Here is a 21,541-nt window from a genome sequence, read left to right on the forward strand (position 1 = left end):
TTATACAAATTAGTCAAAAGAAAACCAAACTCCCCCTTTTATAAGTTGTGTGTATATATTCATACATATTGATATTAAATGTCTATTCTAGTAGAGTCAAATTAATATAAATTTATGTATCATATTTATCTAAAAATTTATGATAAAAATTTAAATTTAAAAAATAAATTTATATATTAAATTCTATTAAAAAAATTTGTCATATTTAAATTCAAATTTAAATATTTATTGCCAATAATAATTATATTGTTCTATTTTTTATTTTATAAAATATAAGTTTAGATCATTAACTAAATTTAATTTTGAATATCAAATTTCAATTAACAATTACAAAGTTTTATTTAAAGTGGATCAAACTTAAATTCATATTTTTAGTTTACAACATATACTTAATTTTTGACCTCGACAAAAATAAAAAAAATACAAAAATATACAATATATAGTTAAATTTTAACTATAAATTTAAGTTAAATAAATTTTTAAATATATATTTATTTTTTAGTTTATGTGATTTAAAGTTTTATTTTATATTAAATTCGAAGTTAAAATTTAATTATAAATTGAATATTTTTGTATATTTTTAAAAGTTTGAGGAACTCAAAATTTAAGTACGTATCTTAAATTAAATTAAAACTATCAAAATTTTAATGCACCTTTAATTCAAAATTCAAAATTTAAAATTAATTTATTTTAACTAAAATATTTTAAATATTAAATTAAATTTGATTTTCAAAAATTAAATTTAATTTATGATTTAAATTGAAATTTTATAAAATAAAAAATAAAATTATGTTATTACTGTCACCAATAATTATTTAAATTTGCGTTAGAATATGACAGATAATTTATAATAGATTATAATAAATAAATTTATTTTTTTAATTAATTTTTTTATTCTAAATTTTTGGATAAATATAATGCACAAATTTATATTATTTTGAGATAACTTTTAGGATATTAATTTGAAATAACTATTAAGCCGTTTTCGATAATGAAATTTTCGAATCGGCGATCAGCTCTGTTATACTTGATTTAGCGTATTCTAAATATTTAGAAAATAAATTTTATGATTCTTTAATATTTTTTACCTAGTGATTAGAAATATTGATCTTGTTACAAATAGTATAAATTATGTAATTATTAGGGTATTATTTATCTAGTGATCGAAATGACTAAAAATGATGGACGACTAAAAATAAAAATCTCATAAAAAATTATGATATAGTACAAATTTTCAATCAGAGATATTGAGAGATATTGATCTTATTGTAGATAGAATAAAAAATTTTCTATCAATTTTTTTTTTAATTTGAATACTTTTATACTGTTAATATATGATATAAATTTTTTTGATCAATAGATAAATTATATCAAAAAAATTACAAAATTAGTTTTTTATGTCCTTCAAATATATTAGATCAAGTCTAACGGAATCGATTGTTGATTCGAAAATTCTATTATCAAAAATGGTTTGGAAATAAGGAGGCCTATGTGCTCTTAATAGCAAACTAGTCCTACTATATATATGCATGGCTACTGTACTATTAAGAGCAGAACATTTAATTTCTCCCCAATTTTTTTTTCTCTCTCATCTTATCCATCAAAATTGATGGATGGCTAGAAAGATAGAAGTACAAGGACTGCTGTGCTCTTAATAGCATAATAGTCGTTAATCTCTCAAAATTTTTTCTCTCATCCTAACTACCCATCAAAATTGATGAATGGTTAGTAAATTAGGAGCACAATAACTGCTGTTCTCTTAATAGCACAGTAGCCTTACTCATAGAGAGAGAGAGAGAGAGAGTAAATCTTGCATGCTACTAGGAGCACGGAGTCTTTCGTGCTCCTGAACCGTTTTCGATGATAGAGCTTTCATATCGACAATCGGTTCGTTAGATTTGATCTAGCGTATTTAATATATCTAGAAAATAAATTTTATGATTTTTCGATATCATTTATCTAGCGATCGAAAGGTTTCAAAATGAATAATTTTTAATGGTTGATATATATCAATTTTTTTTATGAAATTTTTATTTTCAGTTATTAATTTTGAACCTTTTCGATCGCTAGGTAACGATATAAAGTTTATTTTTTAAATATTTCAATTATGCTAGATCAAATCTAGCATAATAGCACACAAGATCTACTCTCTCTCTCTCTCTCTCTCTCTCTCTCTCTCTCTCTCTCTCTCTATATATATATATATATATATATATAGTATATGTAGTTGAGCTACTATTCTATCGAAGCACGGACCTTCCGTACTTCCAGCCGTTTCGATGTTGGCGACTTTCGAATCGTCGATCGGCTCCGTTAAACTTGATCTAGAGTATTTAGAATACCTAGAAAATAAATTTTATTATTTTTTCGATATCATATTCGCTAGTGATCGAATGGGCTCAAAATCACAAATTTCAATGGCCGCAGTGAGCCGTTTGCAAGTTTACGGTGTAGAAATATCCAAATCACGTGAAATTTTGATAGAAAATTTTTATACTATTTAAACAAGATCAATATCTTGATTTAAAATTTAATGTCATATTATTCATTTTGTAGATTTTTTATTTTCAGCCGTTGATTTTGAGCCCTTCGTCATAGGCAATGATATCGTAAAATCATAAAATTTATTTTTTAGGACTTTCAAATACTCTAGATCAAGTTTAACGAGCAATCGACGATTCGAAAGTCGCAACTTAAAACAGCTGAAAGCAACGGAAGGCTACCGTGCTTCCGATAGCATAGTAGCCTCACTCTAATATATATATAATATATATATTATATATATATAATATATATATATATATATATATATAGAGTCGGCTACTATCTTATTATAGAATTGGAGCTATTGTCCCCTAATCAAATCGTTTTGATTTATCGAAATTTCAAATTGAAATCGGCCCGTTGAAATTGATTACACAATTAGAAGTATTTAAAACGCAAATTTTGTAATATTTAAAAATATTATCAATTCATCTTAAGAGTTAAAAATAAACGGTCGTAATGAATAACTTTCTTAAAATAGAGTTAGACTTTCTCAATTCATAATCAGGTTTCAAACATTATCTAAATAATATAAAAACATTTTTATCAAAAATTCAAGCAATTTGGATTGCTTTACACCGTTAAACAAACAAGGCTCATACATGCCGTCAAAAATTGTCAATTTTACGCAACTTTGATCACTATGTAAATAATTTTAAAATTTATGAATTTAGTTTCTAGATATTTCAAATACTCTAGATCAATTTCAACGGCTCCGATCATCATTCGGAATCTGGATCATCAAAAACAATTTGATAGGACAAGTGCTCCTATCCTATTAATAGGATAGTAAATCTAGCATATATATATATATATGATATATATTATATATATATATATATATAAAGCTCTATACATCGAAGCCGCTTTAGGAACACTTGAGTCTCTCATGCCTAATAGCACGCAAGCACCTTCTCCTCTCTCTCTCTCTCTCTCTCATCTCTCTCTCTCTTCTATATATATATAGATATATATATATATATATAGTGAGGCTACTATGCTATCGGAAGGCACGGAGCCTTCGTGCTTCAGTTCGTTTTCGATGTTTGCAACTTTTGAATCACGTCGCGCTCCGTTAAACTTGATCTAAGTATTTGAAGTACTTAAGAAAATAAATTTTATTATTTTCGATATCATTGCTAGTGATCGAATGGGCTCAAAATCAACAAATTTCAATGGTCGTAGTGAGCGTTTGCAATTTAACGGTGTAGAAATATCCAAATCAGTGAAATTTTGATAGAAAATTCTTTATACTATATAAAACAAAATCAATATCTTTGATTTAAAATTTTAATGTCTATTATCACATTTGTAAGATTTTTATTTTCACCGTTGATTTTAAAACCCCTTCGTTCACTAGGCAAATGATATCGTAAAATCATAAAATTTTTATTTTCTAGTACTTCAATATCTAGATCAAGTTTAACGAGCGATCGCGATTGAAAGTTGCAACATAAGAAAATGAAGTTGGAGCCACGGAAGGCTCGCGTGCTTCGATAGCATAAAGCCTCATACTCAATATATATATTAGTATCATTACTTATATTTATAATATATATATTCATAGTAAGTACAAGCGGTCTGATTTTTCATCGGAAGTTCCGCTTAGGAACACGTTAGAGTCCTGCATGCTCGCTAATAGCACGCAGAAGAACCTCTCTCTCTCTCCTCCTCTCCCTCGGGTCTCTCTCTCTCTCACTAGTATAATATAGATATGTATATTAGTACAGGTATTATATAGTGAGGCTACTATGCTTATCGGAAGACACGGAGCCTTCGCGTGCTTCCAGTTGCAGTGTTTCGATGTTGCAGACTTGTTGAAGTTCGACGATCCAGGGCTCCTGGTTAAAACTCGCGACTCCAATAGAGGATTGAAAAGGTTCCGTAGGAGAAGAGTTATAGATGTTGGATTATTTTTTCGGATAGTCATTCTGTCCTAGTGTATCGGAACTGCGCGCCGTCTCAAAATCAACAAATTGTCCAGATGGTGTGCAGTAGGAGGTTTTGCAAGTTTGAACGGTTTTCGGTGTGAGGAATATCAAATCACTGGTGATATTGTTGATAGAAAGATTCTCGTATGACAGTATAGGAAACTCTCAAAGATTCCAATATCTGTTGATTTAAAGATGTTTAATGTGCATATTATACATTTTGTAAGTATTTTTGATTTTGCAGCCGCTTGGATTTTAGAACGCGCCTTCGGTTCACTTAAATAATGAGTAGTCGGTATAAAATCATGAAAAGTTTATTTGTCTTAGGTACTTTCAAGATAGCGTGATAGATCCTAACGTTTATACGTGAGGCGCGGATCGGACGGATTCGCAAAGCTTTGCCAACATCGGAAGAATGAGTGTTGGAAGGGCACGCGACAGGCTTCGGTTGCTGCCGGAAGTAGGATTATGAGTGCGTCACTCCGTAACTATAGTAGGATATTATATATATATATATATATATATATATATATATATGCGCCTACTAATTGAAAAACACCTATTTTTGACGTCAACAAGGATTACCCCAGTATCCACCCCTTTAATCGGCGGCTTGGTTTCAGATCTTATTGAAAGAATCGCAGTGTAGTTAGGCTTTCATGTACATTACACACACCTGCGTTTAACAAACACTGATATCCACATACCAATTAAGCAGCTGCGGATTGCTTATCATCTGGGTCTTCCAGATTCAATGCTTGCAACAGCTTCGGCCAAGACTCCGGGATGCCCCCGGGTAACTCAAACTCCAAGAGTTTCCCTCGTCTGCCGTAGAACTCCTCTACTGGCTCGCTCTGCAGGAAAAAGAAAAGAAAGAAAAAAACGAGAGGGATTTTTTGCTTCTGAGAAAGAATATATTGGAGATTTGTATATGTTGGTTAAAAGTAGCCCCTAAAGATTCAATATACAAGAGAATACTGGAAATAATTAGATTGCTAAAAGCTTGTCAAATAAATAAGACGTGAAAGCGAAAGTCAAGGCGCTAGAGGTCTAGAACAAACCACAGCAAGTATCGGTAATATGATGTGGAAGTACCCACAATGAAAGGGTACGCTACAAAGTAGAATACTCCGAACCAATGGAGGTGAAAAGAACACGGCTGTTGTTTTTTCTTTCAGAAAAAATTGTAGGTATTTTGCCATCAATACCTGGTTTCAAATATCAGCATCTATTCAAAACTGCTTCTACTGAAAAAGTTGTCGTCCAATTTGGTGAAATGTATTGTTCGATACCAACAAGAGGCAGGTTAGGTTGTTCCCAAAGTAGAATCACCATCTGGTTAGCCATTCTAATCTAACCTTTAAAGCTTTGGAGAATATCTAATTTGCCCCTGGTTTTCAAAATTGACTTTTTTGTTTCCAAATTTGCCTAATTGCCTCTCTAAAAAAAATGTGAGAAAGATCTTTTTGTTACAAATATACGCCTGCCTTTGAGGGTTTATTGGGGAGATTTGAAATTTTAGAGGGTATTTTGAAAATTAAAGGGTAAATTTTGAAAAAGTGAAACAACAGTCAGGGGTATATAAAAAATTGCCTCATATCAAATTTATAAACCAAGATTGGGTACTCTGCACTTTCTAACACAAGCAACCAAGTGACTTCACAATTACGGAACACTACCAATATACGCAAACTAAATAATTGAAACCCTCCTATGAAGCATTTATGGAGGCATAAAAATTTGTAAATTACTAAATACAACACGGTTATGAAAAGTTGAGCTAATTTTGCAGGAAGGAGAGCATAAGAATCTGGAACGTACCAAATCGTGATACACGCGTAATCGTTCCTTCACCACTTTTTCGGTGTCATCTGATCGAGTAATGAGCTTCGACGCACATTGTGGAGGAGGTAGAAGCGGAGCCATGTATATGCCTGGCGTCCCATTCTCGCCCTTGATGTCAATGGAGGCCACATTGAAGTTCCCTCCACACTGACTGCAAATCCTTCTCCCCAGGCACTTTGTGAGCAGCACATCTTCTCGAAGCTTAAGGTTGATCACCAGATCGATGTCAGTCACTCCCTCCAGTATTTCCTAACAAATCAGACACCAAGGGATGGAATTGGAATGAGTAGAGCATTTTTTATGCAGTAAATTTGAAACTTAAGCAGCTGCAATTAAGTATCTCAATTGACAGTAAACTAGATTTTCTGAGGGAACAGACAGTTTCCAAAGAATTGAAGTTGAACCATTCATGGTAAAATATAGGAAACAAAATTCAGGTTACAGATTGTAAGCTCTGCAATTAACAGCTAAAAAATGGGATTCATGTTCTCAAAGCATTTATGTTATCACTTAATGCAAAATTATTTACAATTCACCCAATTATTATGCATTCAAAAGACGGCTGTGGCTCTTGTTATTTGTTAACAGGGGCGTTTTACCTCAAAGGAATTCGCCCCTTGTTTTAAATGGAAAGCTCTCTTTTTCTATGGATAATACTTAGCACAAGTGACCAAAGGCTTAACGGTTGGCACCTAAGGTCTCAAGTTCAAAGCCTTATTTCTTTACGTTTCCGCAAATAGCATGCTACCATTCTCTCTCTCAAAAAAAGAAAAAAGAAAAAAGAAAAAAAGGAGAACACTCTTTTTCTATAGGGCAAGTGCAAACAGGTGGAATTCTGAAACATATGAAATAAACTTCAAAGGTAGTATACTTTTGCCAGCCGCTGGCGCCTATGAATAAATTCTTACTCTTCATACAATGCAAATTTTAATACAGTGAATAAAGACTCAGCAAATTGCAAACAAAAACACCACGGAAACAAAGTATTGTGATGATATTGCGAGTCAATGGCCGGTAAGAATGAACAAAAGTAAAAAACTTTATAAAACAGACTCCTGCATTAGTAGACAGCAACAAGTATGATGACATCAATTACACAGGACAATCATGCACAAAATCAGGGTCACTTATCTTGAAGACATCTTATAATGAAAACAGATAGAATACCAAGCTAAATATTAGACAAGAAGTAAATATTACTATGTGTACTTACAATCAGAACGCATAGCTAGCTCACCGCTTGTCTTATCGTTCGTGGAAATCCATCAAGAATGAATCCTGATTCACCCTTAGCTTCTCCGTCTTCAAGGCGCTTCGACAATAAGCTAATGATGATCTCATCTGATACCAACTTGCCTTGATTCACAATCTCTGCCAGCTAAAGTACAAAATATGAAATGAATTAGCATATATCAAAATCAGTGCCTTCGAAGCACATCAGAAGACGATTCAATACAAGCAGCAAAAATTTCAAGTAACATCTTCAGGATCAGAGAAACTGCAGTGCTATTTGGAGAAGCACTTTATTAACATGCCAACAATACATACTTATATTCAGGTCTAAGAAAATACGCCCAACAAAACTTGCTTAAGATTAGGGTAATTTGTTTGTTTCCAAAGTGTCTTATTCTGTAAGCATATCCTACTTGTTAACTTTAAATCTCTACCAGATATATGCAAAAGAAAAACCTAATCTCGTTCCATTTCATTGTAATGGTATCGGCAAGATCAACGTAATGAATCTCTAACCCTTAATAATTCTTGAATCTAAATTCTAAAGACCTACTCATCCAAACTAGCCTCGATATGCCTAATTATACCGTAATTTAGGAAACAGAACAGCGAATCCCCCTTTATCTCATCAAACAAGAAACCCTAAAGAACACCTTATGGATCAAAGACACAACGGGAAAAGGCAAAGATCGGGAGGGTACAACGATCGTTTACCTCTTTGGCGAGGGGTCCGGACGAGGCGAGCTCTTCACGGACGAGGTCACCCGTGGCGATGTGGGGGACGCCGAGGAGGTGGGAGAGGCGGCTCGCGTAGGTTCCCTTCCCCACGCCGGGGCACCCCAGGAACACCCACTGCACGTTCCAGCTCCTCGGATCCCTCTTCGTCCTCCTCTCCGCTGTCTCTCCCTCGCGCCCCACGCTCGCCGCGAACGCGGCGCCTACCTCGGACGACGCCGCCGCCGCAAACCTCCGCGCCGCCGCCGCAGCCGCCGCCGCAGAGGCGGCGGCCCGGCCTCGCATCAAGCGGTTTAGGATCGCCATCGCCGGAGCCGCGCGAGGGCGAGAGAGCGAGAGAGAGAGAGATTTAGGGTTCGGCGATGATCGCGGAGAGGGTGGCGGGGACGAGGCGAAGAAATGGAATAAAATGCGAGAATAAAGATGAGAATAAGTTACTCGAGGAGGAGAACAGCGTAGGGCCGTAGCGAATAAATAATGGGGATAAAAATAAACGATGGGATTTTTACTTATTTTATTGGGAAGGACAATAGGAATCTAGAAGAGAATCCCAATAAGAGGGTTTAAGACGGTTCCCGAATTCAGATGAACAACCTATTACCCATACAAATTTACTCACTTTTTTTTTTTAAGAAAAAAAAACTATACAAGACTATTGTTTTAGGGTGACTTATGAATGACTTTTTTTTCTTTTTTTTTTTCAGGGACGTTAGACTTTTTTTTTTTAATGTGAAGTAATTAGACTTTGAGTTGGACCTCCAATTTTAATTATTAAATCTTTTAGGGAGATTGTTGATGTTGATGTTGATGTCCCGATAATTTTATACAGCATCTTTGAATTTCTAGCTATATATCTAAGTAAACCTTTCCACACTAACTATGTAAGAAATCCTTAACAAGCTTAACAACACTTATGTTGATGTAACCATTTATCCAGTTACATAGGTTATTATTTATTAACTGAATTTGATCGGATTTATATAGTTACAAGTGTCAAAATGTTATAATTTAAAGAATCAGTGAGTAAAGTGTAAGGAAAATTTTTTTGGGTTGCCGCATAATTAAAGAGCAGTGCTATATGTACATCTATAAATTAAGCGTAAATCTTACATTTCACTAATTTAAATACTGCCATATTTTCACCGATTTTATAAATTTTATTTCAATACCAAAAATAAAAAAAATTTATAAATCTTAGAAAGGTGAGATGTAAGATTGATACCTTACGTGTGATCTACAAATAGTATTTTTGTAATTGAATGACTTCTTATTCCACTCATAAGAATAATGATAAATTATTCATTGACCAATGATAGAAAGACACACTAGACTCATTTTACTATTGGAAGATGAAATTATTAAATATGATTATTATTTTCTTACTAATTAAATACTATTGCTTGAATTTTCCAAATATATATATTTTTTTAATACAAATTAGCGCAAAGATTGAAGTATGAGGACAAAGCTTGTATAATTACATGGTGGCATCTGGGATGCAAACGGATCCAGAGGACGGAAAGGGTTTTTTTTTACCTTCTGTCATGTTTTCTTGACGGATCAAGGTGAATTCAGAACAGATTAACTTTATCTTATTTTTAGCCTTCACTTAATATCCCTAGTTGACGTGGCCTGAATAAGTAGTCAACATCAAATCATGGAACCGACCGTCTCTAGAGCAAGTGGTAAAGGATTTGATGGTTGGTACTCAGAGACTCAAGTTCGAATTCTAGTTGATTCGCATTTTTAGCTAAGTTTATTTCTAAATTAAATAAACGAAGCGGATAGCCTGCTATCTATCTCTTAAAAAAAAATAAAAAAAAATATCAAATCATGGTGTGCGACATTGGGTTCCCTGGCCAATATGAAAACACGTTATGAAAACACGTTACATTTGAGGAACACAAATCCAACGTGACTTGATCAAACGTGCCCTCCCCATCAACCACTAACTAAAAGGGAAAAAAAAAAAGAAGAAAGAAAAGCTACGTATTCTTTTCGCATTAATGCAACCGCCAGCATTGGACTAGTTCATGATGGATCAGAAATTTAATGAAGCGTTATAAAAAAGAATTAGTTTAAAAAAATATATTTGTGGAAATTAGATTCTTATAAAATACAACATTTTCATGTTTGGTTATCCAATGATCTTGCATAAACTAAATTATAGCTGTTCTCGATATCAAATTTAATGTTTCAAGAGAGCTAGAGGAGGAACAAATTTGTCATAAACACATCAATAAAATATAAAACAAAATTTCCTCTACAAAGAGAACTGTGTTAATTACACATTAATTAATTAATGAATATGATTTCAAAAGAATACACTGGCCCACCCACACACGCCATTCACAATTTCAAAAGAATTCATGTTTAAATACAAACAAATAATTAAAAAAAAAATGCCACACATGATCATTTGTTCTTAGTTAACTAATCCGCAGATCTTTCTAATCTCGCCAGCCGCGCCTGCCAACGGACTAATGTCCCCCATCTTCACCATCGCTGCTGCGAAGTCGGCGTAAAACGCGGCCCTGTTCGTGCTGTAACCCCTCACAATGTCGTCGGTCGCGCCTCCGTTGAACAGAACCTGGTCTGAGTGCAGGAGCCCCTTCTGCTGCAGTAGATTCTTGTAGTAGTTGTTGTCGAACGAATTCGGCGTGACCAAATCGAGCGGGGCGAGGTTGGTGTTGCCGCCCGCTGAAGGGCACCGCCTTCGCCGTGTGCTTGCGAACCCCGCGTCGATGTCGGTCTCGTTGTAGATGCGGTTACGGAACGTGACACATTGTGCTTGGCCTATAGTGTGGGCACCTGCAATGGATTTGATTTTGTTAATTATTACTCATTAAGTAAGTAGAGATTGATTAATTTAGGGTGATTAGTTATAAGTTAATTACCAGAGAGGGCAACCATGTCTTTGACACTTAGGCCCTGTCGAGCAAAGGAGGAGACGAGGGCGTCGAGATCATCGAAAGCGGTCGGAAGGTCGGCCCGAGCCAAGTCTTTGTTGGCTGTCGTTGAGTCTCGTCTTCCTAGCTTAACCGTCCACGTCGGACCGCCCACCTGTTACAACATTTATGAATTGATGATCAAGTTAAGTTGTGATTATAAGCTCGCGCATTTTGATTTTATCGTCTGTTTAGCCTAACTTTTAAAATAGCTTTACTGCTTACGAAGATATCTGTCATAGAAAAACTTAAGAGCTTTGCCTTTGCGCTAGATTATAAATAAAACTAACATGAATCTTTGAATCTAAAGCATGTAGAATTTGAGATTTTAAGCTTCTACTTTTAGCTTCTGTAGGAAGTTGCAGGTTAGATTATTTAACTTAAAAATTTTATAAAGTTTTTTTGAACAGCTCTGCTTAAATACTACTTTTATAGAATTTTATGTTGGATTTATTGAACAAGTACTAATTTAGGAATAATGCATGCTAGCTTGCACCTACATATTCAGAAGAATCTCTTGCGACAACTGCGAGGATGTCGGCACACGACATGACCCCCGGGCACACCTTCTCAACTGCAGACTTCACGCCGTCGATCACTTCGAAGCCCCTGGCTGACTTGAAATTCTGGAGTGCGTTCTGCTCGCTCACGATGTTTGGAGCATCGACAAGCAAAAGCGACGCATCACATCCCTAAAACCACACATGCGAAATCGATCACGAACATTCGAAATTTTTTTCTTCTAAAATAGCACATATATCTTTCGACGGCAATATTACATACTTGGACGAAGCAATCGTGGAAGTGGAGGCGGATGAGCGAGGCCGCCATGCGGCGCTCCTTGGTGATCGCGGTGCGAACGGCAGCGCGGATCGTCGAGAGAGCTTGTGGGCATGTGTAGTCATAGTAGTTTGGTGTAAGTTGTGCTTCACAAGTGAAAGTGGAGAGCAGCAGCAATAGAACAGTAGCAGCAAAACTTGTAATAATAATGTGGAAACCAGAGCCTTTAGAAGTAGTACTCATTTCTATGGGTTCTTAGTGTCTCCAAATATGTATATAAGAGAGAGAGAAATAGAGAGAGAGGTGTTTGTAAATGTGAGGAGTGTGAGAAGGTGTTGTAGTAGAGGATGGAGTGGAGAAACAAACACAAATGGCGAATTTATAGGGTTCTAAAAACATTGAATAACAAGGAAATAAGAAACTTTCAACGATATAAGATAAAGGTTTGCCAGGTCTTCTACCAACCAAAAGTTTAGGGAAAACTTCAAAAACCCCCCCTGTGGTTTCGTGCATTCTCACTTTCCTACCCTGTGGTTTAAAACGTATCAATTTGCCCCCCTGTGGTTTCGTTTTTATCTTTTTGTTATCAATTTTATTATTATTTTTTTTAAAATCAGTGACAAAGTTAAAATTAAAGGATACTAAAGTGACTATTCGATAAATATAGATGGTTATCTGAAGTTTTTTGTATATAATTTAACGAAATATTAACGAAAAAGCTTCCGAAAAGATAAAAACGAAACCACAGGGGGGCAAATTGATACGTTTTAAACCACAGGGTAGCAAAGTGAGAATGCACGAAACCACAGGGGGGGTTTTGAAGTTTTCCCTATTTTATGATTTGTCTCCGTCCTATGAAATTATTGCTTGCGCGCCGTGTACGTGTATCCTTACATCTCATGCACCGCATTCAATATTTGCCGCTTGATATTTTGAAATCAAAGTGTAATTAGAGAAAGTTAATCAATCATATCTACAGGCCTATCCTATCGGATAGTCGCAAAAAAAATTATCAGTATAAAATATTTTTTTTTTTTGAGAGAGATAGATAGCACACTATCCGTTTCGTTTATTTCATTTAGAAATAAACTTAGCTGGAAATGTTCGAACTTAGAACTTTGGGTACCAACCACCAAACCTTTTGCCACTTGCTCTAGGGACGGTCGGTTATCAGTATAAAATGTTAAGAAGAACAATTGCTAGTCCTATATATTGAATAGAAGAAAGAACTATATCTTTACTATTTTGATCGATTGCTAGCATTTGTTAAATTATATGAAACGGTGTTTCTCTTAGAATGGTAAAGCTGCTATAAACGGTATTTTTAATATTTATACTAAATGCTCCCTCCATGTCTTTGCTCAAGGTATTTTTATAAATTTAAGATGTAGACTTATATTAAAGGGGCAATTGTCTATATACTCCTGAAAAGTTTTCGATTTTCTTATTTACCCCTCTTAAAAGGCTAATATTGAAAATACCCTTCTTATGTTTCAAGTTTTTCTAAAATATCCCTGGAGTTAAGTTCCATTAGTGAGCTGCCGTTATCTCTGAAAAATTACCATTTTGCCCATTCCAATATACCTTTGTACCGTAACAAACTTTTTTTATATATCCTTCATATAGCAAATACTTTTCTTATTTGCCCTTCAGTCGGATCCGGAGCAGAGGGCGTGCAGGGGTCCAATGGCGCTGCGGCCCTCTTGCTCCTGGCGCCGGCCAAGGCAGCGGAGGAGGAGAAGGACGACGAGAGCGGCGACAGATGGGATCGTCGCTGCGGCCCTCTTGCTCCCGGTGCCGGCCAAGGCGGCGGAGGAGGTGGACGACGGCGACGATGAGAGCAGCGGTGGAAGAAGACGACGAGAGCGGCGAGAGGGATGGTGTTGGAGGTGAAGGTGTGGGAGGTGGTGGTGGTCTGGGAGGAGATGAGGCGAGGTGGAGGCGGAGGAGCCGGCCGGTGGTGGCGACCAAGTTGGGAAAGAAAGAGAAGATAATCTTAGGGATTAGTATAATAAGGTAGGGACAAAATAGGTATTTTATTTAGATTTTAACTTTAGTATAGATTTAACCCATGTTTAACCCGAGTTAAGCTAACAGGGAATAACTGCGGGGTATTTTGGAATAACGATGGAACATATTAGGGGCATTTTAGAAAGAAAAAAAAAGTAGGGGTAGATTGAATATTTCCGAATGCATGAAGGGTATATAGGCAATTATCTCTATATTAAATAGGAAAAACTTATAAATAGCCCCTCTTTTTTTTAAAAAAAAACTTAATTTATCAGAGAAAAATATTTTTAGTATTTTATATTTGACAGAATTATATCTAATAAACTAAATTCTAATTTCAAAGTTCCGTGGTGTATGAGATGGATAAGAATACACAGGGAACAAGCAATAATTTCTCTCGTTGGTCTAACAGCGACGAAAAATTCTAGAATACAACGGGTATATTAGTGACGTGGCGTAACAAACCAATCAAATTAATCCTTTTAAGAATATATGTCCCATCATGATTGTAAAAAAGTATTTTTATTGTACTTTTATTTAAAAAGAAGGAATGTGATTGGCTTGTTATTGATGACGTGGTGCAAGTGTGACAGTGTAGAATTCCTCAACAGCGACGGCCGCGTTTTGGCCCGTGTGAGGGTCACCAATAACGAGCTCTACTATTCAAATATGACGATAGACACGTGGTATTTGCGATTATGCAATGTAATATCATATAAGGAAAAATTAAAATATATTCTTGTTCCAAACTGCAAGCCAGTTGAATAAGAGCGGGCTAATTTGTGTATCATTCTAACGTTGTTTTGATCACATATATGACGCAAAATCAATTACTGATTGATCATAGTTATATACCACATGATCACTTCTAAATTTTTTTTTTTTTTGATTAAATAGGGATATATACCCTATTTGATAAAGGGAGTACAAATTAAAACAGCGAAGCTGCTCATTGAGCTAGCTTTAGGAAGTATATCTGAACCACTAATAACAAGGGTAAAAACAATTAAAACGAAGCACACATAGGACCCCAAAATGGATTCCCAGCGCTTTACGACTGAAACAACAATCGTTCCCAGTTCTTCGTACGTAGAGTGGTGATTGCTGAAGATCCGTGAATTCCGCTCTTAATTTCCAAAGTTCCCAATAGGCTCCAACAAAGCATAGGTCGAAAAGTGCTCTTGCTGCTCCCGACAATGACTCTTTGCCGTGCGTCCATCTGGTCGAGACGTCCCCAACTCGGTTGGCCATTAATTCAGCAGTGAGTGGGGTGTTAGAAAGGAGCAGATTCCACAGGGACACTTCTAAATTTTAGAAAAAATTTCCTATAATGCGTAGATTTGAGTTTTGAAATACAACTAAACTATAAATAAACCTCATTTTGTGATGAAATTGGGGGAAACCTTTCAACCTTAACTATGTAACTTATCTAAGAAATCCTTAACTGCACTTATGCTGATACAAGCATTTATCAATTTTATATGGTTATCATTTATTAACTGAATTTAATCAGATTTATGTAGTTACAAGCGTTAGTGTGTTATAATTTAAAGAATCTGAGAGGCTTGTAAGGGAAGAAGCTTTTTGGGCTGCAGTATATATAATTGAAGAGCAATGCTATCTATCCATTTATAAATTAGGTGTAAATTTTACATCCCATGCACTAATTGAAAGGTTTTATTTTTAATACAAAAAATATAAAAATCATAAATCTTAGAATAGATGAGGTGTAAGATTTAAATCTGCATATAGATGTATAGATAGTGTTTTCTGTAACTGAATGGTTTCTTATTCTACTCAGAATAATTATAAATTAATCATTGACCAATGATAGAACATACGAGGCTCATTTTACTACTGGTAAATGAATTTGTTAAATATAAAAATATTTAAACACCGTTCTCTACCAGTTTAAGTTTTTAAAGAATAACGGTTATTTCGTATTATTTAATAGAATTATTAAATATGATTATTATTTTCTTACTAATTAAATACTATTGATTGAATTTTTCAAAATATATATATATATATTCTGAACACAAATTGTCACAAAAAATGAAGTGCTAGGACAAAGCTTATAAAATCGCATGGCAGTGCTAGGGATGGAAACAGGACGAATCATCTGAATCTGAGGGTGGAAAAGGTTCTCCTCTTTGGATGAATTCGCGACGGATTGTTTTTTATTTTTTTTATCTTTATTTATAACTTCATTCGGAATCGATAAGAACCAACGAATCTTTGGTAAATTTTTAGCAGATCGAAATGAATCCCGAGAAGAAAGAGTCTCCTATCTTCTGCTTTATTTTTTATGTTCTATTTTTTGACAGAATAGGATGGATTTTGAACGAGTTATTCTTTATTTTTTTGGCGACGAAGCCTGACTAAATAAGCACTCCACCATTCCGAATGCATTTGCATCCTTAGTTGACATGGCTAAAAAAGTACTAGTCAACATCAAAACATGGGGCGCGACGTTGGGTTCTCTGGCCAACGTAAAAACATGTTTTACATTTGAGCAACTCAAATTCAACGTGACTTGATCAACCATCTCTCTCTCTCTCTCCAAGCAAACATGCCCTCTCCATGAACCACTAATTAAAATAAAAAAAATGCTGCGTATTATTTTCGAACCCACATTGGACTAGTTCATGATGGATCAGGAATTTAATGAAGCGTTACAAAAAAGAATTTAATTAAAGAAAATTTATTTGTAGAAATTAGATTCTTATAATATATAATATTTTCATGTTTGGTTTATCCAATAATCTTATATAAATAATAGTTGTCGCGCGAGAGAGAGGAGGAACAAATTAATGTAAAATATAAAACAAAGTTTCCTCTACAAAGAGAAGAGTACAATTACATAAAATGAACATGGCCAAACCCAATTTTATTGGGCAGTGGCTTATTAATTATCATTTTTATTAATTACTGAATATCATTTCGAAAGAATTCACCCGCCCACCCACACATTTCTTTTTTTAAAAAAAAAACGAAAATGTCACACATGATCATTTGTTCTTAGTTAACTAATCTGCAGACCTTTCGAATCTCCCCCGCCGCACCCGTCAACGGACAAATGTCCCCCATCTTCACCATCGCCGCCGCGAAGTCGGCGTAAAACGCGGCCTGGTTCGCGCTGTAAACCCTCACAATGTCGTCGGTCGCGCCTCCGTTAAACAGAACCTGGTCCGAGTGCAGGAGCCCCTTCTCCTGCAGCAGATTCTTGTAGTAGTTGTTGTCGAACGAATACGGTGTGACCAAATCGAGCGGGGCGAGGTTGCAGTCGCCGCCCGCGGAAGGGCACCGCCAACGCCGTGTGCTCGCGAACCCCGCGTCGATGTCGGTGTCATTGTAGATGTGGTCACGGAACGAGACACATCGGGCTAGGCCGATAGTGTGGGCACCTGCAATGGATTTGATTTTGTTAATTATTAATCAATAATTAAGTAGAGATTGATTAAGTTTAGGGAACTTAGTAATTAGTTAAGTACCTGAGAGAGCAACCATGTCTTTGACACTAAGGCCCTGTCGAGCGAAGATAGAGACGAGTGCGTCGAGGTCGTTGGTAGCGTTCGGGAGGTTGGCCCGAGCCAAGTCTTTGTTGGCCGTCGTCGAGTCTCGTCTTCCTAGCTTAACCGTCCATGTCGGACCGCCAACCTGTTACAACATTTATGTATCAATCATCAAGTTTAAGTCGTGATTATAAGCTCGCGCATTTTGATTTTATCGTCTGTTTGGCCTAACTTCTAAAATAACTTTATCATCTCTTTTTAAATAGTACTTCATAGAATCTTCAGTCGGGTGATTGAACAAGTACTCGTGAAAAATACATGCTAGCTAGCTAGCACTTACATATTCAGAAGAGTCTCGTGCGACGACTGCGAGGATGTCTGCGCACGACACGACCCCCGGGCACACCTCCTCGACCGCAGACTTCACGCTGTCGATCACTTCGAAGCCCCTCAGCGACTTGAAACTCTGGAACGCATTCTTCTCGCTCACGATGTTCGGAGCATCGTCGAGCAGAAGCGACGCATCGCATCCCTAAAACCACACATGCATCATTTCAAACTCATTAGAAATCGACCACAATTTTTCCTTCTAAAATAGTGTATATATATTTCGACGCGCGGCTGTAATACTACTTACTTGGACGAAGCAGTCGTGGAAGTGGAGGCGGATGAGCGAGGCCGCCATGCGGCGCTCCTTGGCGATCGCGGCGCGAACGGCGGCGCGGATCGTCGAGAGAGCTTGTGGGCATGCGTAGTCATAGTAGTTTGGTGTAAGTTGTGCTTCACAAGAGAAAGTGGAGAGCAGCAGCAATAGAACAGTGGCAGCAAAACATGTGGTAATGTGGAAACTACAACCCTTAGAACTCATTTTTTTAGGGTTCTTTGAGTCTCCAAATATGTGTATAAGAGAGAGAGAAATAGAGAGAGAGAGAGAGAGAGGTGTTTGTAAATGTGAGGATCAGTACTGTGAGAAGGTGTTGCAGTAGAGGATTGAGTGGAGAAGGAAACACAAATAGCAAATTTATAGAGTGCACAAAATGTTCAACAAGAAACTTTCAATAGGACAAATTAATTAAGGTTTGTCCCGGTCTCTACCAAACAAAAATTTATTTATTTGTCTCAGTCCTGAGAAATTATTGGTCGCACGCGGTTTATCTTTACGTCTCATGCGCCACTTTCAAATATTTACTACGTGATATTTTAAAATCAAATTTTAATTCGAGAAATGTGATTGATCATCATATATATCTACTGACCTATCAGATAGTCGCAAAAAATTGATAGCATATAGAATTTTTTTTTTTTTTTTTTTTTTTGAGAGATAGATTACACGCTACTCGCTTTGTTTATTTCATTTAAAAATAAATTTAGCTAGAAATGTGGATCAACTAGGAATCTAGGATTTGATTGCATAAGAACTATATATCTATAGTTGTACGTTTTGATTGTATAAGAACTATTTCTAATAAATTAAACTAAATTTGAGATCTCTGAAATAGAATTTTAAATGTGTAGATGTACAAATGCACGGAGAGCAACCAATAATTTCTCTTGCTGGTCTGATAGCGATATGAATTTTAAAAATCAGGTTGAACAGCAACTCGAAAATATTACTGGGTTATTGGTTCAACCACACTGATGGAACCAATAACATCAAAATATTTATTTTTTTTTTAATTTTATTATATATATAGAATTAGACTACTATACTATTTATAGTACCGGAGCTCCGATACTATAGTGTTGTTTTCGATCTTAGGGTGCTCAAATTAACAATTCATACCGTTAAATATGATCTAGGGTATATCAAGTTCTTAGAAATAAAATTTTAGTTTTTTTTCGATATTGTTTATTTAGTAAATAAATTATGTCAAAATGGACGGTGGAAATTGAATAATCTTTAAAATTTGAGTATAGGATTTTAAAATTCAAGATCAAGAATATTAACCTTAATCTAGATAATTTAAAATATTTTTTTATCAAAATTTGAAGAAATCTAGATTCTTCTACACCGTTAAACTCCAAACTCGCCATAATAGCCATTAAAAATTGACAATTTTGAAATGGTTTGATCATAAAGTAAACTATATCGAAAAAATATAAAATTTTATTTCTAAAAACTTTAAATACCTTAGATCAGTTTTAACGGTGTGGATCGTTGATTTAAACACCCTAAAATCGAAAACGAAACTATAGTACCAAAGCCCCGGTACTATATATAGTATAGGAGACTAGCTATATATATATATATATATATATATATATATATATTATTGTTCTAATATCAAACTAAATACAAAATACAAATTTTCAGACTAAATTAAGTAAATGTAAGTTTTCAAGTTTCACTTTTCATAATAGAAAATAAAATCATCAAAACCAGTCATAAGTAAAACTAATAAGAAAAAAAAGATAAAAATCAAAAAAAAATTAAGCCAATATATTCAGAAGTGGACCGATTCACTGGTTAAAAGAGAAAGAACTGTTTAAAACTTTGAAACTTCGAATGACGAATTGTAATTCAATAGAAGTTCAGATAATTTGAAATTTTCTTTTTTTAAAAAAATTAGAAGTGTTAGTTGGGAGCAAGAACATTTCTTTTTCAAATTTTAGATTTTCAGTAAAGATTAGTTCCAGTCTTTTTTTTGACGAGGCTCTTCATTTTGAATCACACAGCAGCTAATTGTTCAAATAGAGTCATGCACGTGCTGTAATGGCGTGTGGGAAGTGGTCTTTTATGTGACAGTTGCATTATATTACTATATTTCAAGCCAATCAACTTTTTTTTTTAAAAAAAAAGTTATTAATATAAATTATTTTTTAAAAATTATGATGGAATGGATAAACATCAGGGCAGAATTTGATTCATTCGGGATATAGATGATGTTGTGCTTCTGATATATATCATGTGGATATATTTTATGTCAGCCGAAGGAAGAGAGAGATTGAGAATTATTTATTTCATTTTGTTACTTGAAAGGAAAAGGATAATTTATATTGGATATAAAAAGAAAGAGAACTACGTAAGAAGGCCAGAAAATTATACTCCGAGTATGTTTGTTCTACCAAAAGTGAAGAGGGGTGAACCAACCTTTTACCGTAAATACAAATTTTTGTTGTTGGATTTATCGTAACTTCACTTTCGATCTCTTCAATTTTTATCATGTTAACTTTTTACTGAATTAACAAATGAAATTGGAGGGACTGCAGTTCTACAAGTACACAAAGAAACAATGAAATGGCTGTGAATCTATCAATTCCTTATCCTTCCATGTTTACCTGACCTTCACTTGTACTGTTGTAGAGTCCCCAGATTTACCTGACCTTCACTTGTACAAATTCCGCATTTCTGCTGCTCATTTCTTTTAAATTATTGTAACAAAATAAGATAAGCTTATTAAGTTAGAGAATTCAAGCCCATAATTACCTACCAGATCTTCTCTTTATTTCACATGGCAATATTAATTAATATATTTTTATTTTTAATAAAATTCTTTTAATCCAAATCACTCTGAGGTGTTACGACTAACTAATCAGACCTAATCCGACCCATTCTTAACCCAAACCTGGCTTTCCCGTTTACTAAAAGAACCGAATATGAGCCACAACTTGAGCTTGATTTGTTAAACTAGCCGAGTACAAAGCGGCATAACTCGCTCAAGCTTGGCTTAGAAATATCCTGACATTCCTATGAATATTTTGAAGTGTTAGTGCCTTGTATGTTTTCTTTGTTTTCTTAAACCTTAGTCAAGCTATATGCCACCTGTAATAATTAAGACTTGAGCCAACAATTCGAGGTCGAGCTTAGACTACGAAAACTTTCAGCTACAATTTGGTAAAGAGCCGAGCTCGAGCTTGGCTCTTTACCAAATTTCCCACTCGAGCAAGGCTCAATTACACTTTCGTACATATAATAATAATAATTGGCTATTTTCAAGATGTCACTACTTTCGGCATCTATTTTTTTACTCAACAAACGACTGCCTACCGCAGCGCATGA

General features: G+C 35.0%; 3 protein-coding genes across 3 annotated transcripts; all 3 read right to left on the reverse strand.

The window, feature by feature from the left end:
* Nucleotides 5,038–8,843, reverse strand: LOC109703622 (probable adenylate kinase 6, chloroplastic). Its single transcript, XM_020224317.1, has 4 exons — nt 8,268–8,843; nt 7,558–7,698; nt 6,297–6,569; nt 5,038–5,329 (listed from the first exon to the last, which is right to left on the reverse strand). Exons 1-4 carry the CDS (start codon nt 8,592–8,594, stop codon nt 5,186–5,188), a joined length of 885 nt encoding a protein of 294 aa, XP_020079906.1. The 5' UTR covers nt 8,595–8,843; the 3' UTR covers nt 5,038–5,185.
* LOC109703570 (lignin-forming anionic peroxidase-like) lies at nt 10,712–12,368 on the reverse strand. The gene is made up of 4 exons (XM_020224227.1): nt 12,020–12,368; nt 11,737–11,928; nt 11,186–11,351; nt 10,712–11,099 (listed from the first exon to the last, which is right to left on the reverse strand). The coding sequence occupies exons 1-4, from the start codon at nt 12,257–12,259 to the stop codon at nt 10,714–10,716; spliced, it is 984 nt and encodes a 327-aa protein (XP_020079816.1). The 5' UTR covers nt 12,260–12,368; the 3' UTR covers nt 10,712–10,713.
* LOC109703714 (lignin-forming anionic peroxidase-like) lies at nt 17,030–18,409 on the reverse strand. Its single transcript, XM_020224434.1, has 4 exons — nt 18,179–18,409; nt 17,882–18,073; nt 17,521–17,686; nt 17,030–17,433 (listed from the first exon to the last, which is right to left on the reverse strand). The coding sequence occupies exons 1-4, from the start codon at nt 18,407–18,409 to the stop codon at nt 17,048–17,050; spliced, it is 975 nt and encodes a 324-aa protein (XP_020080023.1). The 3' UTR covers nt 17,030–17,047.

Source organism: Ananas comosus, linkage group 25, assembly GCF_001540865.1.
Source record: "Ananas comosus cultivar F153 linkage group 25, ASM154086v1, whole genome shotgun sequence".
NCBI classification, from domain to species: Eukaryota; Viridiplantae; Streptophyta; class Magnoliopsida; order Poales; family Bromeliaceae; genus Ananas; species Ananas comosus.

Bases quoted from the DNA above. Each gene is read 5' to 3' on its own strand.
- LOC109703622 (XM_020224317.1), bottom strand. From the start codon at position 8,594: ATGGCGATCCTAAACCGCTTGATGCGAGGCCGGGCCGCCGCCTCTGCG. The intron at 7,699-8,267 runs GTAAACGATCGT...TTTGTACTTTAG, and splicing joins CCGGACCCCTCGCCAAAGAG to CTGGCAGAGATTGTGAATCA. The intron at 5,330-6,296 runs GTACGTTCCAGA...TTTTTCCTGCAG, and splicing joins TACGCGTGTATCACGATTTG to AGCGAGCCAGTAGAGGAGTT.
- LOC109703570 (XM_020224227.1), bottom strand. From the start codon at position 12,259: ATGAGTACTACTTCTAAAGGCTCTGGTTTCCACATTATTATTACAAGT. The intron at 11,929-12,019 runs GTATGTAATATT...GTGTGGTTTTAG, and splicing joins TCCACGATTGCTTCGTCCAA to GGATGTGATGCGTCGCTTTT. The intron at 11,100-11,185 runs GTAATTAACTTA...AATCCATTGCAG, and splicing joins AGACATGGTTGCCCTCTCTG to GTGCCCACACTATAGGCCAA.
- LOC109703714 (XM_020224434.1), bottom strand. From the start codon at position 18,409: ATGAGTTCTAAGGGTTGTAGTTTCCACATTACCACATGTTTTGCTGCC. The intron at 18,074-18,178 runs GTAAGTAGTATT...GTGTGGTTTTAG, and splicing joins TCCACGACTGCTTCGTCCAA to GGATGCGATGCGTCGCTTCT. The intron at 17,687-17,881 runs GTAAGTGCTAGC...ATGTTGTAACAG, and splicing joins CACGAGACTCTTCTGAATAT to GTTGGCGGTCCGACATGGAC.